This window comes from Amblyomma maculatum, chromosome 6, assembly GCF_055883805.1.
Source record: "Amblyomma maculatum isolate TAMU_Amacu chromosome 6, ASM5588380v1, whole genome shotgun sequence".
Taxonomy (NCBI): Eukaryota; Metazoa; Arthropoda; class Arachnida; order Ixodida; family Ixodidae; genus Amblyomma; species Amblyomma maculatum.
In genome coordinates, this window is record NC_139349.1 from 108248056 (window position 1) to 108269323 (window position 21268).

Below are 21268 nucleotides of genomic sequence, written 5' to 3' on the forward strand. Positions count from 1 at the left end.
TTGGAATCATCATCATCATCATCATCATCATCATCATCAGCCTGATTATACCCACTGCAGGGCGAAGGCCTCTCCCATATTTCTCCACTTAACCCGGTTCTGAGCTAGCTGCATCCACTTGACCCCTGCGAACTTCTTAATCTCATCCGTCCACCTAACTTTCTGCCGCCCCCTGCTACGATTTCCTTCCCTTGGAATCCAGTTTGTTACCCTCAGCGACCATCGGTTATCCTCTCTTCGCGCTACATGTCCTGCCCATGTCCATTTCTTCTTCTTAATTTCCACTAGAATGTCGGTAACTTGAGTTATTTCTCTGACCCACTCTGCACGCTTTCTATCTCTTAATGTTACCCCTACCATTTTTCGTTCCATAGCCCTCTGGGTTGTCCTCAACTTAAGTAGAACTCTCTTGGTCAGCCTCCACGTTTCAGCCCCATAGGTGAGTACAGGCAAGATGCAACTGTTGTATACTTTCCTCTTGAGCGATACCGGTAAGCTGCTAGTCATAATCTGCGAGTGCTTGCCAAATGCGCTCCATCCCAATCTTATTCTTCTTGTTATTTCCTTTTCATGGTCCGGATCAGCGGTTACCACCTGTCCTAAGTAGACATACTCGCCTACTACTTCCAGTATTTCGCTACCTAATGTAAACTGCTGTTCCTTCCCGAGGCTGTTGAACATTACCTTAGTCTTCTGCATATTGATTTTCAAGCCCACCTTTCTACTTTTTCTGTCTAGGTCATCAATCATCATTTGCAGTTCATCCCCCGAGTTACTTAGCAAGGCAATGTCATCAGCAAATCGCAGATTACTGAGGTATTCTCCATCTACCCTTATCCCTAACTGCTCCCATTCCAAATCTCTAAATACTTCCTCTAGACAAGCTGTGAATAGTACTGGGGAGATTGTGTCTCCTTGCCTAACACCTTTCTTTATGGGAATTTTGTTACTTTCTTTATGCAGAACTATGGTTGCTGTGCTGCCACTATATATATCTTCCAGCACTTTCACGTACGGCTCGTCTACCCCCTGATTTCGCAATGCCTGCATCACCGCCGAGGTTTCAACTGAGTCAAATGATTTTTCGTAATCAATGAATGCTATGTATAAGGGCTGGTTATATTCCGAGCATTTTTCTATCACCTGATTGATGGTATGGATATGATCGATAGTAGAGTACCGTTTCCGAAACCCTGCTTGATCCTTTGCTTGATTGCAGTCTAAGGTTGTCCTGATTCTATTAGCGATTACCTTAGTAAATACCTTATACGTAACAGACAGTAAGCTGATTGGTCTGTAATTTTTAAGGTCCTTAGTGTCCCCTTTCTTGTGAATGAGGATAATGTTTGCATTCTTCCATGGTTCCGGTACCGTCGATGACACCAGGCACTGCGTATACAGGGTGGCCAGTTTTTCTAGCACGATATCCCCCCCGTCCTTCAGCAAATCTGTAGTTATCTGATCCTCTCCAGCTGACTTCCCCCTTTTCATAGTTTCTAGTGCTTTCTTGACCTCGTCCTTCGTCACTGATGGAACGTCTGACTTTTTTCCTACCGCCAATCTCATTACGGTCCTGACTACTTTGGCTACTGTAGAGATCTGTATAGAACTCTTCGGCTACTTTAATTCCAATGGGATAATAAATTGTATCCCATTGAAATACAATTTATTATCCTGAGCGAACATCAGTTGTCCTTTTTTCGCAGTATATGTCCTGTTCATGGCCATTTCTTCTTCTTGATTTTCATTAGAATGTTCTTAATTCGGTTTTCTTCGCTGACTTAATCTGCACGCTTCCTATCTCTTAACTTACGCCGACTATTTTCTTTACTTACCTGCTATTTGTTCAATGGTTCCCTGCCTTGTACTCAACTTTACAACGCTTTTTCTTCTTGTAAACTGATTGCAATTTTCTGTGTATACGCCGAAACAAGTCCCCTCCCCGACGGCAGCCATCTTGTATTGAATGATCAGTCGTCGAACTAAGTAAGGGCCCAATCTGGACTGTGCCCATTCGGTGGTGGGTGGGTTCATTATGCGAGTGGGTTCGTTATTGGAGTAAATACCGTAGATTTACCGCAATGCAAATTGTTCTTGTTAGTATTTTATAGGCCATTTGATAGTTCGAACATCGGACAATTCTCGGTCCCGTGAAGTTCGAATTAACGAGTTTTACTGTACTTACTCTAAGCAAGCTGTGAATAGTACTGCGGAGATTGTTTATGCTTGCCTAAGACCTCTCTTTACAGGAATTTCGACATTTTCTTTATGCAGAACTATGGTTGCTGTGCAGCCACTATGGATACCTTCCAGCACTTTCACATATGGCTCACCTATACCCTGATTTCGCAATGCCTACATGACTACCGAAGTTTCGACTGAGTAAAATGCTTTCTCGCAATCAATGACTATGTATAAGGGTTTGTTATATTCCGAGAATTTTTTCTATTTTCTAGTTGGTAGTATGAATATGATCGATAGTAGAATAAGTACCCTTTCCTAAAATCTGCTTGATGCTTTGGTTGATTGAATTCTAAAGTTGCCCCGATTCTACTAGCGATTTGCAGCTAACGGATAGTAAACTTATTGGTCTGTAATTTTTGAAATCCTTGTCGTTCCCTTTCTCGTGAATTAAGATAATGTTAGCGTTCTTCTATGATTCCGGTACCGTCAATGGCGCCAGGCATTGCGTTATACAGAGTGGCCACATTTTCTAGCACGGCAATAAACCTCAGCCCTCCCATCCCTCCCCACCAATCCCTCCACAAATCTGTATTTCTTAATCTCGTCCTTCGTCACTGGCGCAACGTCTGACTGTTCTTCACTACTGCCAATCTCATTACCGCCATGACTACTTAGGCTTTTGTATCGATTACTATAGAAGCCCTCGACTGCTTTGCATGGCTATCTCGTCCATATCAATGATGACATTGCCCACCTCTGCCTTAGCGCATGCATCTGATATTTACCTATGCACTCTACGAACTCAACTACTAACTCCCCAGTGATATTCCTAGAACCAATGCCGTAGTCACCCACTGCCTGGTCTCCAGCCTCCTTTTTGCCTACCTTAGCATTGAAGTCGCCCATCAGTACAGCACAGTACGTACTGCGATTTACTTCCCCAAATGCCGATTCGCATCTTCGTAGAAGCTTTCGACTTCGAAATATATATCTGAGTATTTATTTTTATCGTGAGGTTACAAAATATGCAGTGAAATCAGGTTCATAAAATATTTCATGAAAAATGCCCAAGATATCTGGGTATGGCTCGAAAGTGTCCGGTCGCGTGACCTGTAGAAAGTAATGTGCGTGATTTCAACGATCCACGGGCTCAGATGAGTTCGATTCAAATCTCACAGGGGCGCCTGAGCGGGCTCAGTGGTCTCATAATGCCATGCAACTCGCTAATCAATCCGCAACCTGCTACTGGACAATTATCGCCTGCCAGAGGCTAGCCGGTGATTTTTAGGCCACAACGCCCACACCCGATTTTCTGGACAATGAGGCTATAATAATAATAATAATAATAATAATAATAATAATAATAATAATAATAATAATAATAATAATAATAATAATAATAATAATAATAATAATAATAATAATAATAATAATAATAATAATAATAATAATAATAATAATAATAATAATAATGTTTATTTACATCCAATGTGTACAGTCGTTAGCAAAAGTGGTATACAACACTCAGCCGGTGACGGAGGTCGGGAAAACGACATAAAAAGGCGATATAGTCGTAGCGACAGGGACAGCGACCGTGATATCCGCATGTGGATAAAATGGGGCACTGTCACTATTGTCTCGATCCCAGATAGCTGTTGTTAGATGAAGCCGCAATGCAGTTTTCTCGAGCCTCGCCACCGGCTGAGGGTTGTATACCAAGTTTGCTCAAGACTGTACATAGGATGAGGGAGCAAAGCAGAAAAAGTTGTCATAATGACAACTTGACAAAGCCGCAGGCCTCCAAAGCAATAACAATGGCACCCTATTAAATTACCAACCGTTTCTCAACTACCCTCAACACCCTCCCCACCCCCCCTTCCCCGCTCCTCTCCCCTTTGATTAACTTTATGCGCTCCATTATTTAAATTATTGAGGAAACCTCTTGTATTCACACGATGGTGATTCCTGTCCGATCTACCTAGTTGCTCCGTTAGCTTGCGGCCACTGCACCATCACTAAACCGCCTCTTGAAATTCAGTACTTTATTCGGTGCAATTCGCTGTCAGATAGTGTCTCATTTCAAGCGCCATCGACATCCACCGCATTCCCAGCGCAGACTTTTGGTATCAGGCCAATATGATGCGCACCACTGACTGCTTCCTAATGTTAAGGACGCTACTGCAGTCGGCTGCGACATGGAGTGCCCGATAAGCCGGCGAGACTGCAGCAAAACCACAGTGTACAAGGTGATTCTGGTTGCAGTACCTGTGCTCTAACATCTGTAAGGAGCCAGCAATACTGTACACCAGATTGGGATAAAAATTATTTTCTGTCGCACCGCAGGTGACGCTAAAACGTTCATGTTACACGCATCGACCTTATTGCTGCGAGTTTTCTTTTCTTTCTGGCGTTGATCGGAAGGAAATTAGTAGCGTTTAATGTTTGGTCCAGAAGGTAAACAAGTAGCAAGTAAAACGAAACATACACCACAAACCTCAAGTGGAATCCGAGCCTGCAACCTCCACATGTCGCATACGTTGCAAGGCCGCTGGATTTCTTCATATGCACGTTGTAACGAGCCCGTCATTTCTTGAAAAGTACCGTGGAACTTGCTGTATTACAGAGCGTTGCAAGTCCGGAACTAAAGTAGAATATGCGAAGGTGAACATTGTCTGTTACAGGCTACACGCGACATCAATGCTCTCAAAAGTTGACACCGGAGAGCCCGTCACCGTTCAGTCAGCAGAGACCCGTATGCGGTATGCGAAGGTAATGGTTTCGGAGCCCAACTATATCATGTATAGCGTGTCTTTTATACTGATTTCTAGCTAATTATCTGACCCGGCAGCGGCAACTGCTTTTCGATGGAGGCGAAAAGCTAGATGCCGGTGTGTCGTGCGATGTCAGTGCAAGTTAAATAACCCCAGGTGTAGTCGAAATTCCCGCAGCCCTCCACTGCGGTGTTTCTCATAACCTGAGTCGCTCTGGGACGTTATGCCCCATAAACCAAACCAATTACCTTTCACGTAAAAAATGAATAAACAACCTATTCTCAACTGATCTGCGTCACAAAATATACACGAATATATAATCAGTACCCTTTGCTTTCCTCAGCGTCACTGACTGTTGACTTACTTCACATGTACGTCGTAAGGAGCCCCTTCTCGGTCAATATTTTTGTCTGCTCAGTCCCGTCGGTCTACGAGGCAAACAAGGTAGATTTGCTAGGGGTCAGCGCCAATGGGATGGACATACGTACTAAGTGGAATTTCGTGAACCTCGGGAATTGTATTGTTGAACGCCAGAGCCAGTCAATGTCATGAGCTCGTTTAAAGCACTTTCAACCCCCCCCCCCCCCCCCCCCACCCCCACTCCCTCCTTGTTCCTCTCAGCGAACGTTTGTACGGTACAAACGCGACGAATGTGGCTAAAAATGGCGCTGAAGCGACGAGTGTGAGGCCAGGATTCGTGACCACGAAGGATCAAAGTGTAAACAGCCGAGCCGCGGGTCCCTTTATTCTCCTCTGCTTACGGTTACGTCGGCGTCATGCCATACACGTTCTTTGCCCGAACTAGAAGATTCCAAGCGGCGGCGCTCAGACGATTTTTTTTTTTTTTTGAGCGTATGCTTCTCTTTCGCTTCGGCTATACTGTGCCAAAGCATAGTCTAGCGCGATTTCAAGGCTTTTGCGTTCTTTTCGGCCAGAGGACAATAAATGCTTCCTGGCTTCAAGTACATCCGCTTAGTTTGCAATAAAAAGGACGGTTCAGGATGGAGTAACCCTTCGGCTACCTATAGTTCACGTATAGCTATCATTATTCTTGCGAAAATGAATCGCGTTAGTTGTTCAGCCCTTGAACCGCCACGTTATTGCCGGTAAAAATGTAAAAAAGAATAAAGATTAATTTTTTTTTATTACAAGAAGCGCTCAGGAGGTTCCACTTAGACCTTGCTCCTCATTACCGTATTCATAGTTTAACCATGCTGCTTTGAAATGTCTGAAGTTTTCCTTTGTTCGACGGCAGTCGTAGTCAACCTTCGTGCAATGGCCAGCTAGGAACCCAGGCCCAAACACAACGCAACATCCTTACCTCCCTACGCAGCGCCAGAGAGGGAGGAAAAAAATCCTTAACTGACAGCTGGTGGACGCTTTACTGACTATCAAAAATATAATTATTTTATGAAATTTGATAGAGAAACCTGACAGTACTAGTACTGGAAAGAAACAAACATATTTCTCTAACAAGTAGCTGTCCTAAGCGCGTTTTCAACTTCGTGGTCATTTAGTTCATTAAGAAGGATCATGATGCAGCTGCCCACATTAACCAGATACGTAGTAGGCCGACCAACAGTAGAAGTTTTTCTTCGACAGCCAGATACGTAAACATATTTCAATCCAGATAGTTTATTTCAATGCAAATGTGTTCTGTCCTTGGTTCCAGCGAAAGACAATCCCACGCGATACGTGTTTTGGAAACACTTCGCCAACGCGCAAGAAAACGCGACTCTCTCGATGTCTGGAGGTTAAACCGGGGACCTTGTATGCGACTGATGGTCGGCAGCATCATATTCATAGCGTCACGAGCGCACCACGGAAGCTAGTCGCAGAGCTTGAATTGCAGACTTCTAGGAGACGAGTAATTGCTTCCCGCCAGCCAAAAATGTAAACTTAATGAACTAAATGAAAGATGTACCGATTGAGTAAAAAAAGCATATGCTTGCTTTGCCTGTACGTGCAGGAGGCCTTATCACTGTGGGAAAGCTTTCTGTGAGTCACTGTGAGAGGCACGTTCGCCTCCATGGTTAGTTACATGTTTGAACGGAAGTAATTAGGTAACTATAGGAAGGTAAGAAATTAGGTAAGTAATTAGGTATTGCGAATTCCTTCGCTAGCAATCCGACCAGCCGCAGCATGGGGCAGGGAAGAGGCGATGGAGGCTTATATAAAAATAATTAATTCTGCAAATTTACGTGAGTATATCAATGAATTCCCCGCCCCATAAAATACATGATTCCCAACCGTGTTCATCATTTTTTTTTTAATAGTTTAAAGTTAAAAAAAAATGACAAGTTTTGTTACGGTGGCACTATAATACACGAGTCTCTGATATCAAATTGTCTTCCTTTAGATATGTCAGGTAAAACAGGGAACGTCTCTCCCCAAAATAAGCAACCGATAAAAAATGCAGGAAAATGGAGACTCGAATAAACAGGTGAATCACGTCTCGAAGAATTAATTTTTTTTTTTTCATAAATCGGGCAAAAAAGGCAGAAATTATTTTATAGCGTGAAAAAATGCCAAGGGGTCCCAGAATCAACAGAGGAAATATGATACAGAGAAGACTGGAAGATGAAAAGTGAAAATACATAAATTTCACCAGCAATTAGGTTAAGCACCGTGAATTGTACAGCCACCCAGAGCCGACAGAAAGTCATGATTAAAATTGCTGTTGGCGCGGGAATAGGAGCTAGGATCGCGAAGATGAATCAGGAACGGATTCATTGCTTGAAGTGATGAGCGTGACCGTTGCGGTTCGTAAAGGAATAACTGGTTTGAAAAAAGACGCTGGATATAGCTTTTGTGTCAAAAGCTTTAGATCCTGGTAGAAGAATGCCACGTCAATAAATCGCTCAATGACGTCTAAGAAAATGGGGGAACAAGTTCATAAACTCAGTGGAAACGTTTCCCCCTTTACAATTCCCGTTGTCACAGCCTCTGGTGTTCAGACTAGCATAGAAGAACAGGCCAATATACTAGACGAACATTCCAGACACGTTTTAAGTTCGTCACACTGTACAGAAACATTCTTGAAATACAAAAACATAGCTCAGAGACAAAGACTCCCAACAAGTGGTGGCAGAAATGTATCGTATAATAGTTTTATTGCACTCCAAGAAGTAAAGAATGTCCTAGCTACTGGAAAACAGACTGCGCCTGGCCCTGACGAAATTCATTACGAAATGCTAGCTCATTTATCCGAATCCTCTGTAGAGTCACTTGTGATTTAACAAAATTTAGACTCTGGGAAAACTCCCATAGGCTTGGAAACAAGCTGCTATTGTTCCGTTTCTAAAACCTGGAAAGCCGCCGACCTCAGCTGGCAGTTACAGGTCCATAGCTCTGACTAGCTGTTTAGCAAAATGTTTTGAAAGTGTTTTAAACATATGACTAACCTTCATTTTAGAATCTCATAAACTTCTTAATATTCATCAATGTGGTTTTAAGGAATGATGCGCAACGACCGACCACTTAGTGCGTCTTGAAAATACTGTCCTTGTCTGTGTATACAAACAAAACTGCCTGGCCGTTTTCTTTGACATGGAAAAGGCATACGACACGACTTGGAGGTTCGGAATCCTACGCGATATAGCAGATTTAGGCATCCGGGGCCGGATGCTCAATGTTCTGGAGGACTTTCTATCAGGTCGTTCATTGCAAGTACGTCTCGGTACTATCTTGTCAAGGAACTTTATTCAAAAGAATGCGGTACGACTCGGGGGTGCATTTTAAGCACAACACTGTTTATTGTAAAAATGAATTCTATTATCAAGGTAATTCCAAAATTCATTATGTTCTTGCTGTATGTCGACGACCTTCAAATAGCCTGCACATCATCAAACATATTGTTACGAAGCGGCAAGCCGATGAAAACAGGATAACAGAGGACAGAGAGAATATGCTCGATGGTCGTGAGATGACGTTTGATGAATATGTGAGTGGGCCTAGCGCGCGCGCTCCTGCCCGTGCCACTGCCTTCTTCTTCCTCCTTCGTCCGTAACTTGACCCGAGGCCACCGAGCGATCGTCCCGATCGTAGACGAGGAAGTTTACCGATGATGATTCCATGGCATGATGATGGGCGTGTCTGGATGCTTGAAGAAGAGGAAGAAGTAAGAATAGAACGGCTTGCCAGCACGATGTCTGATGCGTAGGTGATCCGCCTCTCCTGGAGCTGTCAATCATCCGTCACCAGAGTCCATGGGACCGATGGCTCGAAGCCACGTCGGGCGGCTTGGGCGGGGGTTGCGTGTTCGTGTCCATCGGTTCCTTCGGGTCATTCGGGTCTTTCGGGTTCTTCGTCTCTGTTCTGGTTGGTGTGTCTGTTCTCCTTGTCTTCATGTCCGGGCTGGGGGCTGGGCGGTCAGGTCTGGGCTTGAAGGGCTGGGGCGAAGCTGCTCGGCGATGTCCCTGGGCCATCGGTCGATGGTCCCGGCTTACAGATGGCGTCGATGCTCCAAGGCTAGGATGGGGATGACATACGCCGCACCTCCAACCAAATGTTACGTGGCGGCAAGCGATGACAACAGGAGGACAGAGAGAAGATGCTCGATGGTCGTGAGATGACGTTTAATGAATCTGTGAGTGGGCCTAGCGCACGGGCAGGACTGCCCTCTTCTTCCTCCTTCATCCGTAACAATATCAATTTGTGAAAGACAAACACAATTAACACTGTGTAAACTAGCCACATGGGCTAATAAAAAATAGGTTCAAATTTTCCCCACAGAAGACATATATTATGTTGAGGCATGAAAAGGAAAGAAAAATACAGTGGCAGTAATGTTCTCGCTGAAACTAGGTATACAGATCGATCCCAAGCTGTACACCTAAATGGGATTGAGTTGCCAGTAAAGAAGCAACATAAATTTTTGGGTGCTACGTTCGACAGAAAACTAACATTTCTGCCTCACATAAACATTCTAAAAAGGGAAGCCATGAAATCTCTAAAAATACTGAAGGTTCTCTCTCGGAAACTCTGGTAGTCTGATAGGGCGTGTCTTCTATATATATATATATATATATATATATATATATATATATATATATATATATATATATATATATATATATATATATATATATATATATATATATATCGATCTGTTGTGCTGTCCAGCTTGGACTATGGGTTCATATACGGGTCAGCTAGACCATCATATCTAAAGAAATCGGACCCGGTACATAACTTAGGCTTGCGCCTTGTGGAGCTTACAGAACATCTCCTGTTGGTAGTCTGTATGTGGAGACAAATGAGCCTCCGCTGAAAGATAGAAGGGCTTCACCCACATGTGCTTATCTCCTTAGAATAAGGTCACAGAAAAAAACACCTCTGCTATCCAATAGTGTCAACATGCCACTCACGAGTAATTTTCGCAAATGAACCACAAGCAACAAGGCCACTGATAATGCGTTTCGAAGACATTTGCAGTGAGCTAGAAATTATGGACACCTTGCACGATACTGCACCAAAACACAGCCCCCTGCCCCCATGGTACAAACTTCCAAGAGTCTGTGATCTCACTCTAACACACTTCAACAAAAACCAAACTCCTAAAGAGCATATAATACAAGAATATCGCACAATGAAAGAAAAGTACAGTAATTATACAGTTTTATACAGATGGATCAAAAACTTCTACTTATGTTGGCTGTACCGTAGTGTAAGAGAGCTGGGAATAAATAATTAGGCTTCCTCAGTGTGCATCAATCTTTACAGCTGAACCCTACGCTATCCTGACAGCTGCAGAAAAAATAGTGAATGAAGGCATTGGGAACAGTGTCATCTACATGGACTCGTTGAGTGTACTGTTGGCTTTAAATCACAGAAATGCTTCCATGCCTCTACTTGGTGACATAATACATAATGTAAAAATGATCGCGACACAAGGACATAATATAGTGTTCTGTTTGGTCCCAAGTCACGTAGGCATAGACAGCAATGAAAGAGCCGACAAATGGGCTGCACTTGCCCACAACAAATCGATGCACATAGAGATTGCATGAAATTAATAAAACTTGAACAGAAGCATAAATGGCAGTCTATATGGAACAACCAAGAAAATAAGTTGCGCCTCATAAAGCCCATACTAGGAGATTGGACACGCATCAACAACGTTTTATTGAAGTGATAGTATGCCGTCTTCGTATTGGACATATACGCATTTTGCACATAACTTTCTACTGATGAAACATAACAAACCGACCTGTGAAGAATGCGGCGAGATACTCACTGTAAACCACATTCTAAATACATCCTCAAAACTTGAGGCACTACAGAGAAAACCTTTTATTATATTTTACAATCATACCATCCCATTTAACAACACCTCACTTTTAGGAGAAAGAGCACTTGTAGACGTAGCATCTGTTTTTTGTTTCCTACAAGAAGGAAACTTTTTAAACAAACTACAGATATTTAACATATCCATTTCCTCTTTTGCAACCAAAACAAATATAAACCTTGCTCTTGGCGCATGATAGCCTTAGCTGCTTATGCGCCATAAAAATCAACACAACAACAAAAGCTTTAGAGCCCAAGAGGTGTGCGTCTACACTTAACCGCTTGGAGTGTACATCGATACCCAGCGTTACAAATATCGAAGATAAGACGATATTTGGCCCTCCCCTCTCTGAAGGGTACAATTTCCACGAATGTTATAGAAACTTCATTATGCGGGTTAGAGTGAAACCCCTTGCTCTCTAAACTTTTGAGAAAGGCTGTATTGTGCTTGCCATGACTACAATCTTGAACGCTCCTCTAGTTATGCCAAAGACATAGGCAATTGTGACGCTGTCTTATTCACGTGCGGGACATACCTTGCGAACACAAAAATATGGGAAACTCAATTACGCTAATGCAGTAAACACAGTTGAAACAGGGCGCAGAACAAAATAGTGACGGACGTGATTGGAGATCTCAAGGGAGGGCCTTTGTTCTATAACACTCCAATATTGACTTATAATAATGACGACGATCATTAACGGCAGTTTTGGTAGCAATTGAGACACCAGTAAAGACAGGAATCACGTGTTCAGCCTCAGCCAGCAATTTGTTCGCTTTTCCTTTACTTCCATAAATTCATTGTGCACACATGCTCTAAATAGAGAAGAGGTTCGACGAAGCATTTAATCCAGCCCCATCTGACCCATCCAAGAGTGACCTAAAAATCAGCCTTCATTGTAAGAGAACTGGGACAGTCATGAGCCGCTGCGGCTTTCCCCGACAGCGTGCTCAAGACAAGACCGAAAAATATTGAGCCATATTCAATTGTATATAGGCGACTTTCAATACCACTAGACACGTAGCTGGGTGTGGCCCAACCAACCATGTGCACATACAATACTGCACGCCAACTTCGTCTCGCACGCTTTGAGACCCAACGTAACCTGCTGACAACTCGTGCACTTGTTGAAACGCCGAGCGAAAACACCTATCAGTGTCCCCGCTACCAACTTGGCGACCGACATAAAAGCTGTAAAATAAATTGTATTCTCTGAGCCAAGCGACCTCGCTCTTGCCCGACGCTCTATTTGCTTAATCCGACTGGCCACAGAGCTCCTGCCACGCCTTCCATAGTTCTTGCCGTGTCGTTAGCGGTTGGGACCCAGTCACGTGGTGTCCACAGCATCATTCTGGAGTACACTTCCGAAATTGAACGTTATACGTCGGCGGCATACAAAATCATGCGTAACTCTTGCACACTGCCCAGAAAGGACATTTTATTCACACGCAGCACAAAATAACAGACAAGCAAGACCATCTGATAGGTTGTGAAATAACAGTGCTCGTAAGAATTGCATAAGTTTGTAGCGACCTTGCACATTGGACACGCGAAATTGACGTATACAATACCTTAGGCCACTAATGTGGTGCTACATTGCTCACTGCCCTTTGTGCATAGACTTTCTTAACCATCGCCACCACAAGAAACTTCAAATTCGATCTTTAACAAAGTCCACGAAGTGGCAATTTTCGGTGAGTTATAGTTAGTTCATTGTTAGGAATTTGAAATGGCCATGCAAACGAGGCCTGGGTGAATTGTGCAGAAGTGCTTTTTGTCTTGCCCGTATATGCCTATCCACGTATACCACCCATCCTCCTATTGTCATAACCCAGTCATATTTGTTTACACTTTTTGTTTTTCAGGGATCTATTTTTCCCATTGAACTCGGTTAACCTGCCCTGTGCCAGTCGTGGTCACTCCATCCTGGAAAGCTTCTTGAGCACGCATAACACTACCCAAGCCTTTGCTTGTGTACAAGGCCCCGACAGCTGCACCAAAATAGAGCAGCAACTCAGGAGCAACCTTGAGTTAGAACGGAACAACCAGCGACGATAGCAGTGCACTTCTATACGTCAGCACAAAAAAGAGGCCATATATATACGCGTCCGCATCGTCGGATGTATTCGTTGGGTATGCTGTGTACGCGGTGCGCAAAAGTAGAGCAATGCCTTTCGCTGAGAGTATCGCACGAGATAAGGCTGCGTACGATGCAGAAGGGGGGGTGAGGTGCTTCGGTAGGCGATCATTTGACTGAGGCGGACGAATGAGACATCTACACCTTTTCGACTCCAGTGATGAGGTGAACATTAAAAGCTTTCGTTAGATACGAGCATCTTGTTATATCCACCTTATTATATCTGATTATTTCGCTATACCCGAACTCCACTTTCCGTCCCTCTTACTTCTTCTCTACAAAAGGAAAATAGAGATTTTCTCTTTCTCCATATTACCGTCTGTCAACCGTTACACGTGGCTCCTCCGTGTACCCAACGGGGCTCGTGGCCAGAGGCTTCAGACACACTGCAGACATTTCTGGCCTTCATGGCACCTTTATCACTTTCGCATTAATAGTAGTCCGCGTTAGTGTTGTACAAAAAGGTGATAAAAGGAAATGCGAACAAAATGGCGCTTACGCGCTGCGCTGTTCCAATTTATTGCCGTCGTGTTCCGCGTAGTTACAAAAAAATGCGCTACAGTCGTCCATGACTGTATCACGGACGACTGTAGCGTGTTTTTGTACCACCCGGGTGCAAACGGAATGACAATAAAATTGAGTGGTGGAGCGCATAGGCTCCACGCTTTCCATTTTTTTTTTTTATCGTGATAGTAAGTTCCTGCATCTTTTCTTGTTTTCTTCTGCGCTTCTTGAGCATGAATTATTTCCAATTCGTCCAGTTTTCCGTTCTCCTTAAATAATCTGAATCTACGATTCTAATCGACAGATCCCACTGGTGGCATGTGGTTGTTTTTTCTTCTGCTTTCTAATCAATTATCCTGATTATTTCATTATTACTGACAAATAATGCATAAGCCCGATTTGCCATTTCTGTTAAATTAAAGTCGAATAAAGCTTCCTAGAAGACATGCGCAACACCGCAACTTCCGGCTAGCCATCTAGCGACAAAAGGAGGCATTCCATGAGAACGGACATCATGATTTTCTTTGACATCAACACTTTGTTTCGGGTTTGGTAATTAAGAAACATTTAGCTGAAGGCTTAGCTTGGTTAAGCCTGGTGATTGCGAAAGCAATACCGTAGCTACGTTAGTTCAGCTGGTAGTGTTGCTGGTGGTGGTGCTTGTGTTGTCGCCGAGCTTACTCAAGCGAGTGCTTACTCAAGCATGAGATGCTAGCGTCTAAAAAGATCGAAATTATCCAGACATAAGGCTAAATTTTTCCCTATAAGAATGTAAGTCCGTGAAGGGAAAAAAACAAGTGTATGTATAAAAACATTCTTTTGTTGCTTTATATCAAACGCAATAAACGAATGGTCTTTAGAAGAGGCCTTTTTGTTAGCTACACAAGCCTAGGCGTTCTGGTCTCCAAGCAATGCCATGCGCAGTAGGGAGGATGACGAGGCCTAGGAACGCTGGATGAACTCGGAGGGTGAATGACGCATTCCGCAGGCGCCGTGGTTTTCGTATGTAATCTCCCACTAGAAAACAGGAAAAGAAAGGAAATGACGCCAATGAAACGCTGCAAAAATAAAATTTCCAAGTACCAGATGGACATGCACACAACATTTGATAGCATGCACACGGCTACTGGGTCGCGAGTAAGCGGTGGAAAAGAATTGATAATTTATTTTGGGGACTTGTCGGTTCATGATTAAAGGCAGATTAGTTCACAGCACACCACACAGCGCCCAGCTATATGCTGAGATATGAAGTAATCGGTTTGAAGGAAATTTGTTCCCGAGAACAGTTTCCTTCAGTGCACGTGAGAAAGAACCCTTAGCCCACAACCCTTAGGTTATGTTAAAGAAAGAGAGGAAAGCTGAACAGACTTTCTGCAGCACTAATAAGAAGCAAAATAGACTCTCTGGTATAAACCTTCGCCCTCAAGTGTGTGATTATATATGGAGAATGGTTAAAATATTTACAGATCTTTGTTTTAAAAACTGTGAGGTATAGGTCCGTGCATGGGCTCTGCAAGTGGTCTGTACAGTATGGTGGGCATTTCGTGCCATAAACTGCTCAATACTTAGCCGTACAATTACCTAGTCAATTTTTATTTTTCACTTTGAAGACAAATACTGCTTGGCGAAAAAGAAAGCTACCAAGATTGAAGCTAAGCGTTATTTTCATATTTTCTTAATTGACAATGTGATTCGAGATATTGAAAGTCAAAAACACCCACTTAATGTCACTGGGTTGACTTTTTAACTAAAATTTGTGAAACGGTGTCGCTGGGCGTAATATCGTTGCCCACATAGCGTCATCTGCTTCTACGTCAGAAAAAAACAGAAAAGGCATCAGTATTTGCGACACTATATATGATATCGAGGGAAGGCAACTCAGCGCGTTTTCAGATGCGTATCATTTTCCGTTCGATATTTCGGACCCATTTCTATCTAGAAAAATGGGAAATCTGGACATGCTTCTTGTTAACGGCCTTCCCTTTCGCGATATGGTCTAAAACAGCCCGATAATATCAATAATAAAGGAAATGATTGATTAAATTTATTCATAATATCCGTCGAAGTATTGAGCTATATATGAAGTACATAAAGACCGCCATCTGAAATCACAACGGCATATCTCCTAAACTTTTTGATGTTAATATCTTCAAACGATAAAAAAAAACATCACGTGGTATATCTAATGAAGGGGTGCTAGAGTTGATGTACGGTGAATTAGTTTCATAATTTGCTTAAGGATGTTAAAAACATACAACGGAAAATGTTTTCATACCATTGGGCTCAAGACACCACTATTCAAAACACGAGATGAACGGTTAATCAAACAACCCTCAAGGCCAGTGAACAAATAACAGGCGCACAGATATCTGGCTGAATGTGTTTAATGTGAATGCATTGCATGTCGTACGACGAGGAAAGCTGTGCTCGGGCCCGAAAGAGACCCTAAATATCTCAGCGATGGCAATAAGAATAGTGTGGCGTCATCAAACGGCCATGTGACGCACACATAAAGTCGAGCATTCACCTTCAATGCATCAACGGGTGCATCCAGACCCATCTGCGACCGAGTCCACCGCAACTACAGAGGGTCCTATACATGTCGCTCATACTTGATACTGGCCTACTTCCGTGTGGCGCTAGTTTTCCTTACATTCGCATGAAATTGTGGCGAAACCATTGCCAAGGGATAGCATACATGTGACAGTTAAGGTGGAGGCTATAACTTGCCACAAGAATTCGAACCAACCACAAAATCCTGCCTACGTGGAAAAAAATTCTGAATGAAAATAAAATTAAAAAAAAATAATACCAAATTGCGACTATCTTCTTGTCCTATTGTCGAAACGAAGCAGTAGCAATTCCTTCCTGCTGAGCGCCACAGACGGAGCACTCACGCATTCCCCTTCTTGATACGAAATCATTTTAAGTGCTTTAATAATATCTCTTTTAAAGCGTCTTTTGCCCGGGCCAGCACCTTGGTTTCCGTGAACCTAGCTACGCAATGTTTACTCCTTTTGTCCTGTTGAGTGCCATCATTTCCACAATGAGAGCAATGGGTCGCCAGGTCTCCTCGCGCCGACAATGCCGCACACGCATTTCTGTGCTCCCTTAACCTCTCATTGATTCATTGATTGATTGTCTTTAGGCTCATTTAACCAACTAGCCCGCACGCTACCACTACTGCCTATGTGGCTTTAGTGCGCAATAACTATATGCTACATATCAACCCCCCTCCCCCTCTTCTTTTCTTGTGCATTGTCATTCTTTCCCTTCCTATGCCCCGCCGGGGTGGTGCAGTGGTAAGACGCCCGACTACTGTGCCGGAGTACCCGGGTTCGAACCCGACCTCGGCGGCTGCGTTTCGATGGAGGCGAAACGAAGAGGCGTCGTGTGCTGTGCGATGTCAGCGCACGTTAAAGATCCCCAGGTGGTCGAAATTACTCCGTAGCCCTCCACTACGGCTCCTCTTTCTCTCTTTCCACTTTCACTCCCATCTTCCTCCCTTCCCTTACGGCGCGGTTGCGGTGTCCACAGAAATCAAGTGAGACAGTTACCGCGCCTTTCCCTTCCTATAAATAAATCAGTTTTTTTTTTTTCCCTTCCTATAAATAAATCAGTTTTGTGGAAATAGTGCTGTGCGATGTCAGCGCACGTTAAAGATCCCCAGGTGGCCGAATACCCCGTAGCCCTCCACTACGGCTCCTCCTTCTCTCTTTCCACTTTCACTCCCACCTTCCTTCCTTCCCTTACGGCGCGGTTGAAGTGTCCACGGGAAACAAGTGAGACAGTTACCGTGCCTTTCCCTTCCTATAAATTAATCAGTTAACCTTGTGGAAATATAGGTGAACATAGCATGAACTATAATTGGTGATTACCGAATGCCTTGTCCCAGCCGATTACTTCGCCCTTTATGCGCTCGTCGAGCCATCTCTCGAGTGGCTCGAAGTACTTTTTCAGGGACGAGGCCGACATGTGCCTTGTTCCGGTCATGGCCTCCAGAACATCTGGCCACCCCGCCGGGGTGGCGCAGTGGTTACGACGCTCGACTACTGTTCCCAAGGACGCGGGATCGAATCCCGGCCTCGGCGGCCGCTTTTCGGTGGAGGCGAAAAGCAAGGCGTCCGTGTGCTGTGCGATGTCAGTGCACGTTAAAGAACCCCAGGTGGTCGAAATTTCCGGAGTCCTCCACTACGGCGTCTCTCATAGCCTGAGTTGCTTTGGGACGTTAAACCCCACAAACCAACCAACCAACCAACCAGAACATCTGGCCAGGGCTTGGAACGGCCCAGTGACAGGCCTTTTCTGAAAAAAAAAAAAAAAAAATACATGTATACCTCTGCCTACAGCATAAAAGGCTGTTACAATCGTTTCGTATCTCTCAAACCCGCTTTCTGCCTGGGTGTTGGGAAGCATACCGCAGCGCCTGGCCTGGTGTGAGGAATGCCATGAAATAGAAAGTGTGTGCCTACGTTAAAAAGGAATAGTGACTGTTGCCCTCAAAGTCAGCTTCAAAGAAAGTGGAGCAGATGACTTGTTCTTTTTAGATACGAAATGAACGGCACTGGATTGAAAATGAATGCCAGGGGTTGAATCCCCAAACACCAGCTATTATGAAATGCTAACTTTTTATTACACTGTACTGTTTTATATTGTAATGTATTGTGCTTTGCTGTATATAAAGTACAAATTTATAAACATATACAAGCTATGGAGGACGCCGTGCGTAGCGGAGATATCCGGATCAATTTCGGCCACCTGAGGTTCCTTCAACGTTATAATAGCATCGCATAGTATGCAGGCGCCTGGAATTTCGTCCCCGTTGAAACGCAGTCGGCGGGGTCGGAATTGAACCCGCATCCTTGGGGTTAGCATTGTATCGGATACCGCAACTGTCGTACAGGGGAAACTAATTATTGTAAGCCGTGAATAGAGAAGCGGATCGAGTTGCATCATAGGTTTAAATACGAAAACACGCCTGACAGACTTGACTTGAACAAGGCTATAATATGCACTTGGCACGGGCACAAGCTCGGGAAAAGGATTAGAACTTCATTTCGATCGCTACTTCTGGTGCGAACATAAAAGCGAATCAAAGTAATAAATATAAACTACATGTTGAGTAATTCCTATTTCAGCAGGCACCATAATCTCGAATGCGGCTCTTTTTCATTCTGCCTCACCAAATGCATCCACACCCGTTGTCCTGGCCCCTCCCCTCCACCCTTCCGATAAACGACTTCGCGATTCAGTACTTAGCTGCATGCAGAGCCCAGTAGCCACCGAAACACCGCGGCTAGGTCTTATACGTTAGCTGCTTACATGTAACAAGGACCCAATTGTTTCCGCGCTCATCGCAACAAAATCCCATGTTTTTATTCAATACATGCCGTAAGTTAATTTCGGTCACATTAACATACGCAGAGAACCAATACAATTTCAATAAATAGTCTACTACATACAAAAAGTAAAAGTCGTAACAGTGAACCGTGCTTGTTGGAGAGCCTTGTTCAAACGTATAGTTAAATGAGGCAAGATATGAAAAGGAGTTTCTCTTGTGGTGCATTATAAAAGCGAGGAAGGTACGGAAAAACAGATGGCGGAAAAATACTTGGGGGACACTTCTTTACACTGCATGTGCCAATGAGATAGCATAGAGCAGGGGTAGCCTGACAGGTATCGTCAAAGAGCCATAAAAAATCTATTTTTAATCAGAAACCGCACTAAAACGGCGGGCGGGGCAAATTTCTTTTTATTTCCATCAACGACGTTTGTGGCCGCAGTCAATTCCACTCATGCAGCAATTTCTCATTGTGCCCGGGCATTGTGATGCGCCGTTCGTGAAGCAAGCACTTTGTAATTTGGCTCGGATGACTTCGTCACAGTCCATACTAAGCACTGTTAAGTCTTCGTCCACTAGTAAAGGTCGCGAGCTACACTAACTACATCGCCTTCTTTGCAGATAATAGTGCCAATAGTATGTGGCAGATGGCGCCAGCCTAAAATGGCTGACTGTGTGCATGTCTGTTTTAGTTTTAACAGGAATAAAGATGGCGGCGAGGAGTAGAGATTGCCGACAGTCGAGAGGCGCACATGAATCCGCGAGGAGACGCAGTTCTGTCACCTCTGGCATAAAGCATCCTCCACATTCTAGGTGGTTCCCCACTGCGCCAACGACATTGCGTCTGTCAGGTGGCAAGTGGCAAGTGGATATGCTGAGCGAGGTTCCCGACTGCCGCCTCAACCCCCAATGAGCCTCCACCAGTGCGTAGTTATCGACATCACACCCTCTCCACCTAATCAAATTTTTTCTTCAGGCGAGAGACGCCAGGATTCAGCTCTGATGGAGCTTCCTTGATACCACATAAAACCAGAATCAGCGCAACAGAACGGAAAATGTAGATGCGTATATAAAACAACAGTATACTGAAATAATAACGCTCACCTTAGTATGTCGCCTGCGGCTGCATTCCCATATATGTCGCATTTATGAAAGGCTTGATCGTCGTTCAGCTGATTGGTAGATCTACAGAGATGCTCGTGGAATTGAAATTGCAAGACAAATGATAAGAAATGTCTGAAAGAAAGCGAAGAAGACATGATACCCAACTTCTAAGTGGCAATGGACAACAAGCGGGAAAAGGGGTAAATTTGAGTCCTTAACTTCAATTCTCAATAGCCGTCATAAGCAGCTCAGGTCGTATAGAAACAATTACACTCGCCAGGGCACTCCGCCTTAAGTCAACAGCAGCTTAAGCACGCACATACGTATGTCACTGTTAGTGCCACTATAGCATTACACAACACCGAAAGCAAAAGGCCACCAAAGTTAACGTTATTTTCTCACAAAATCGCAAAGAGAGCAAAAAGAAAACTGCAGAATGTCGTTTTTAGTTTTTCTTCTCAAATACTACAGTGCTTTTACTTCTGTGACCTCAAATTTGTATGCTGCACCTTCCATGCGTAGAATCTGCTGTTTTCTCTTCACGGTACTGAGCAATACAAGCAGAAATTCGTTGAAATGCACAAGAAAGACCATTCGTTGCTACTTCTTTCCGTATTTCGTGATAACAGCAGCGGCTCTACTTGTGGCGCAGCGACACCTTTGCTCTAGCTGTTTGCAATTGCGATAATCAGCCAGTAATATTTTTAAGTAGAATGGCAGCTTTTATTACACCCCAACAAATTGTTACATGCCAGATCCAAGGGCGTATATAGCTTTCATACCTTAAAATTATTCATTTTGTGTGTGTGTGTGTGTGTGTGTGTGTGTGTGTGTGTGTGTGTGTGTGTGTGTGTGTGTGTGTGTGTGTGTGTGTGTGTGTGTGTGTGTGTGTGTGTGTGTGTGTGTGTGTGTGTGTGTGTGTGTGTGTGTGTGTGTGT

General features: G+C 43.9%; 1 protein-coding gene across 1 annotated transcript in view; it reads right to left on the bottom strand.

Moving 5' to 3' along the window:
- Window positions 1-17746: 17746 nt before the first annotated feature.
- LOC146186540 (angiotensin-converting enzyme-like) overlaps window positions 17747-21268 on the bottom strand; it is a 50633-nt gene continuing 47111 nt past the window's right edge. Inside the window, exons 12-14 of the mRNA XM_084608061.1 lie at window positions 20331-20462; window positions 18141-18190; window positions 17747-17892 (exon numbers count right to left, since the gene is read on the bottom strand). Coding sequence (XP_084464187.1) covers window positions 17747-17892; window positions 18141-18190; window positions 20331-20462 — 328 coding nt within the window. The remainder of the gene's footprint in view (window positions 17893-18140; window positions 18191-20330; window positions 20463-21268) is intronic.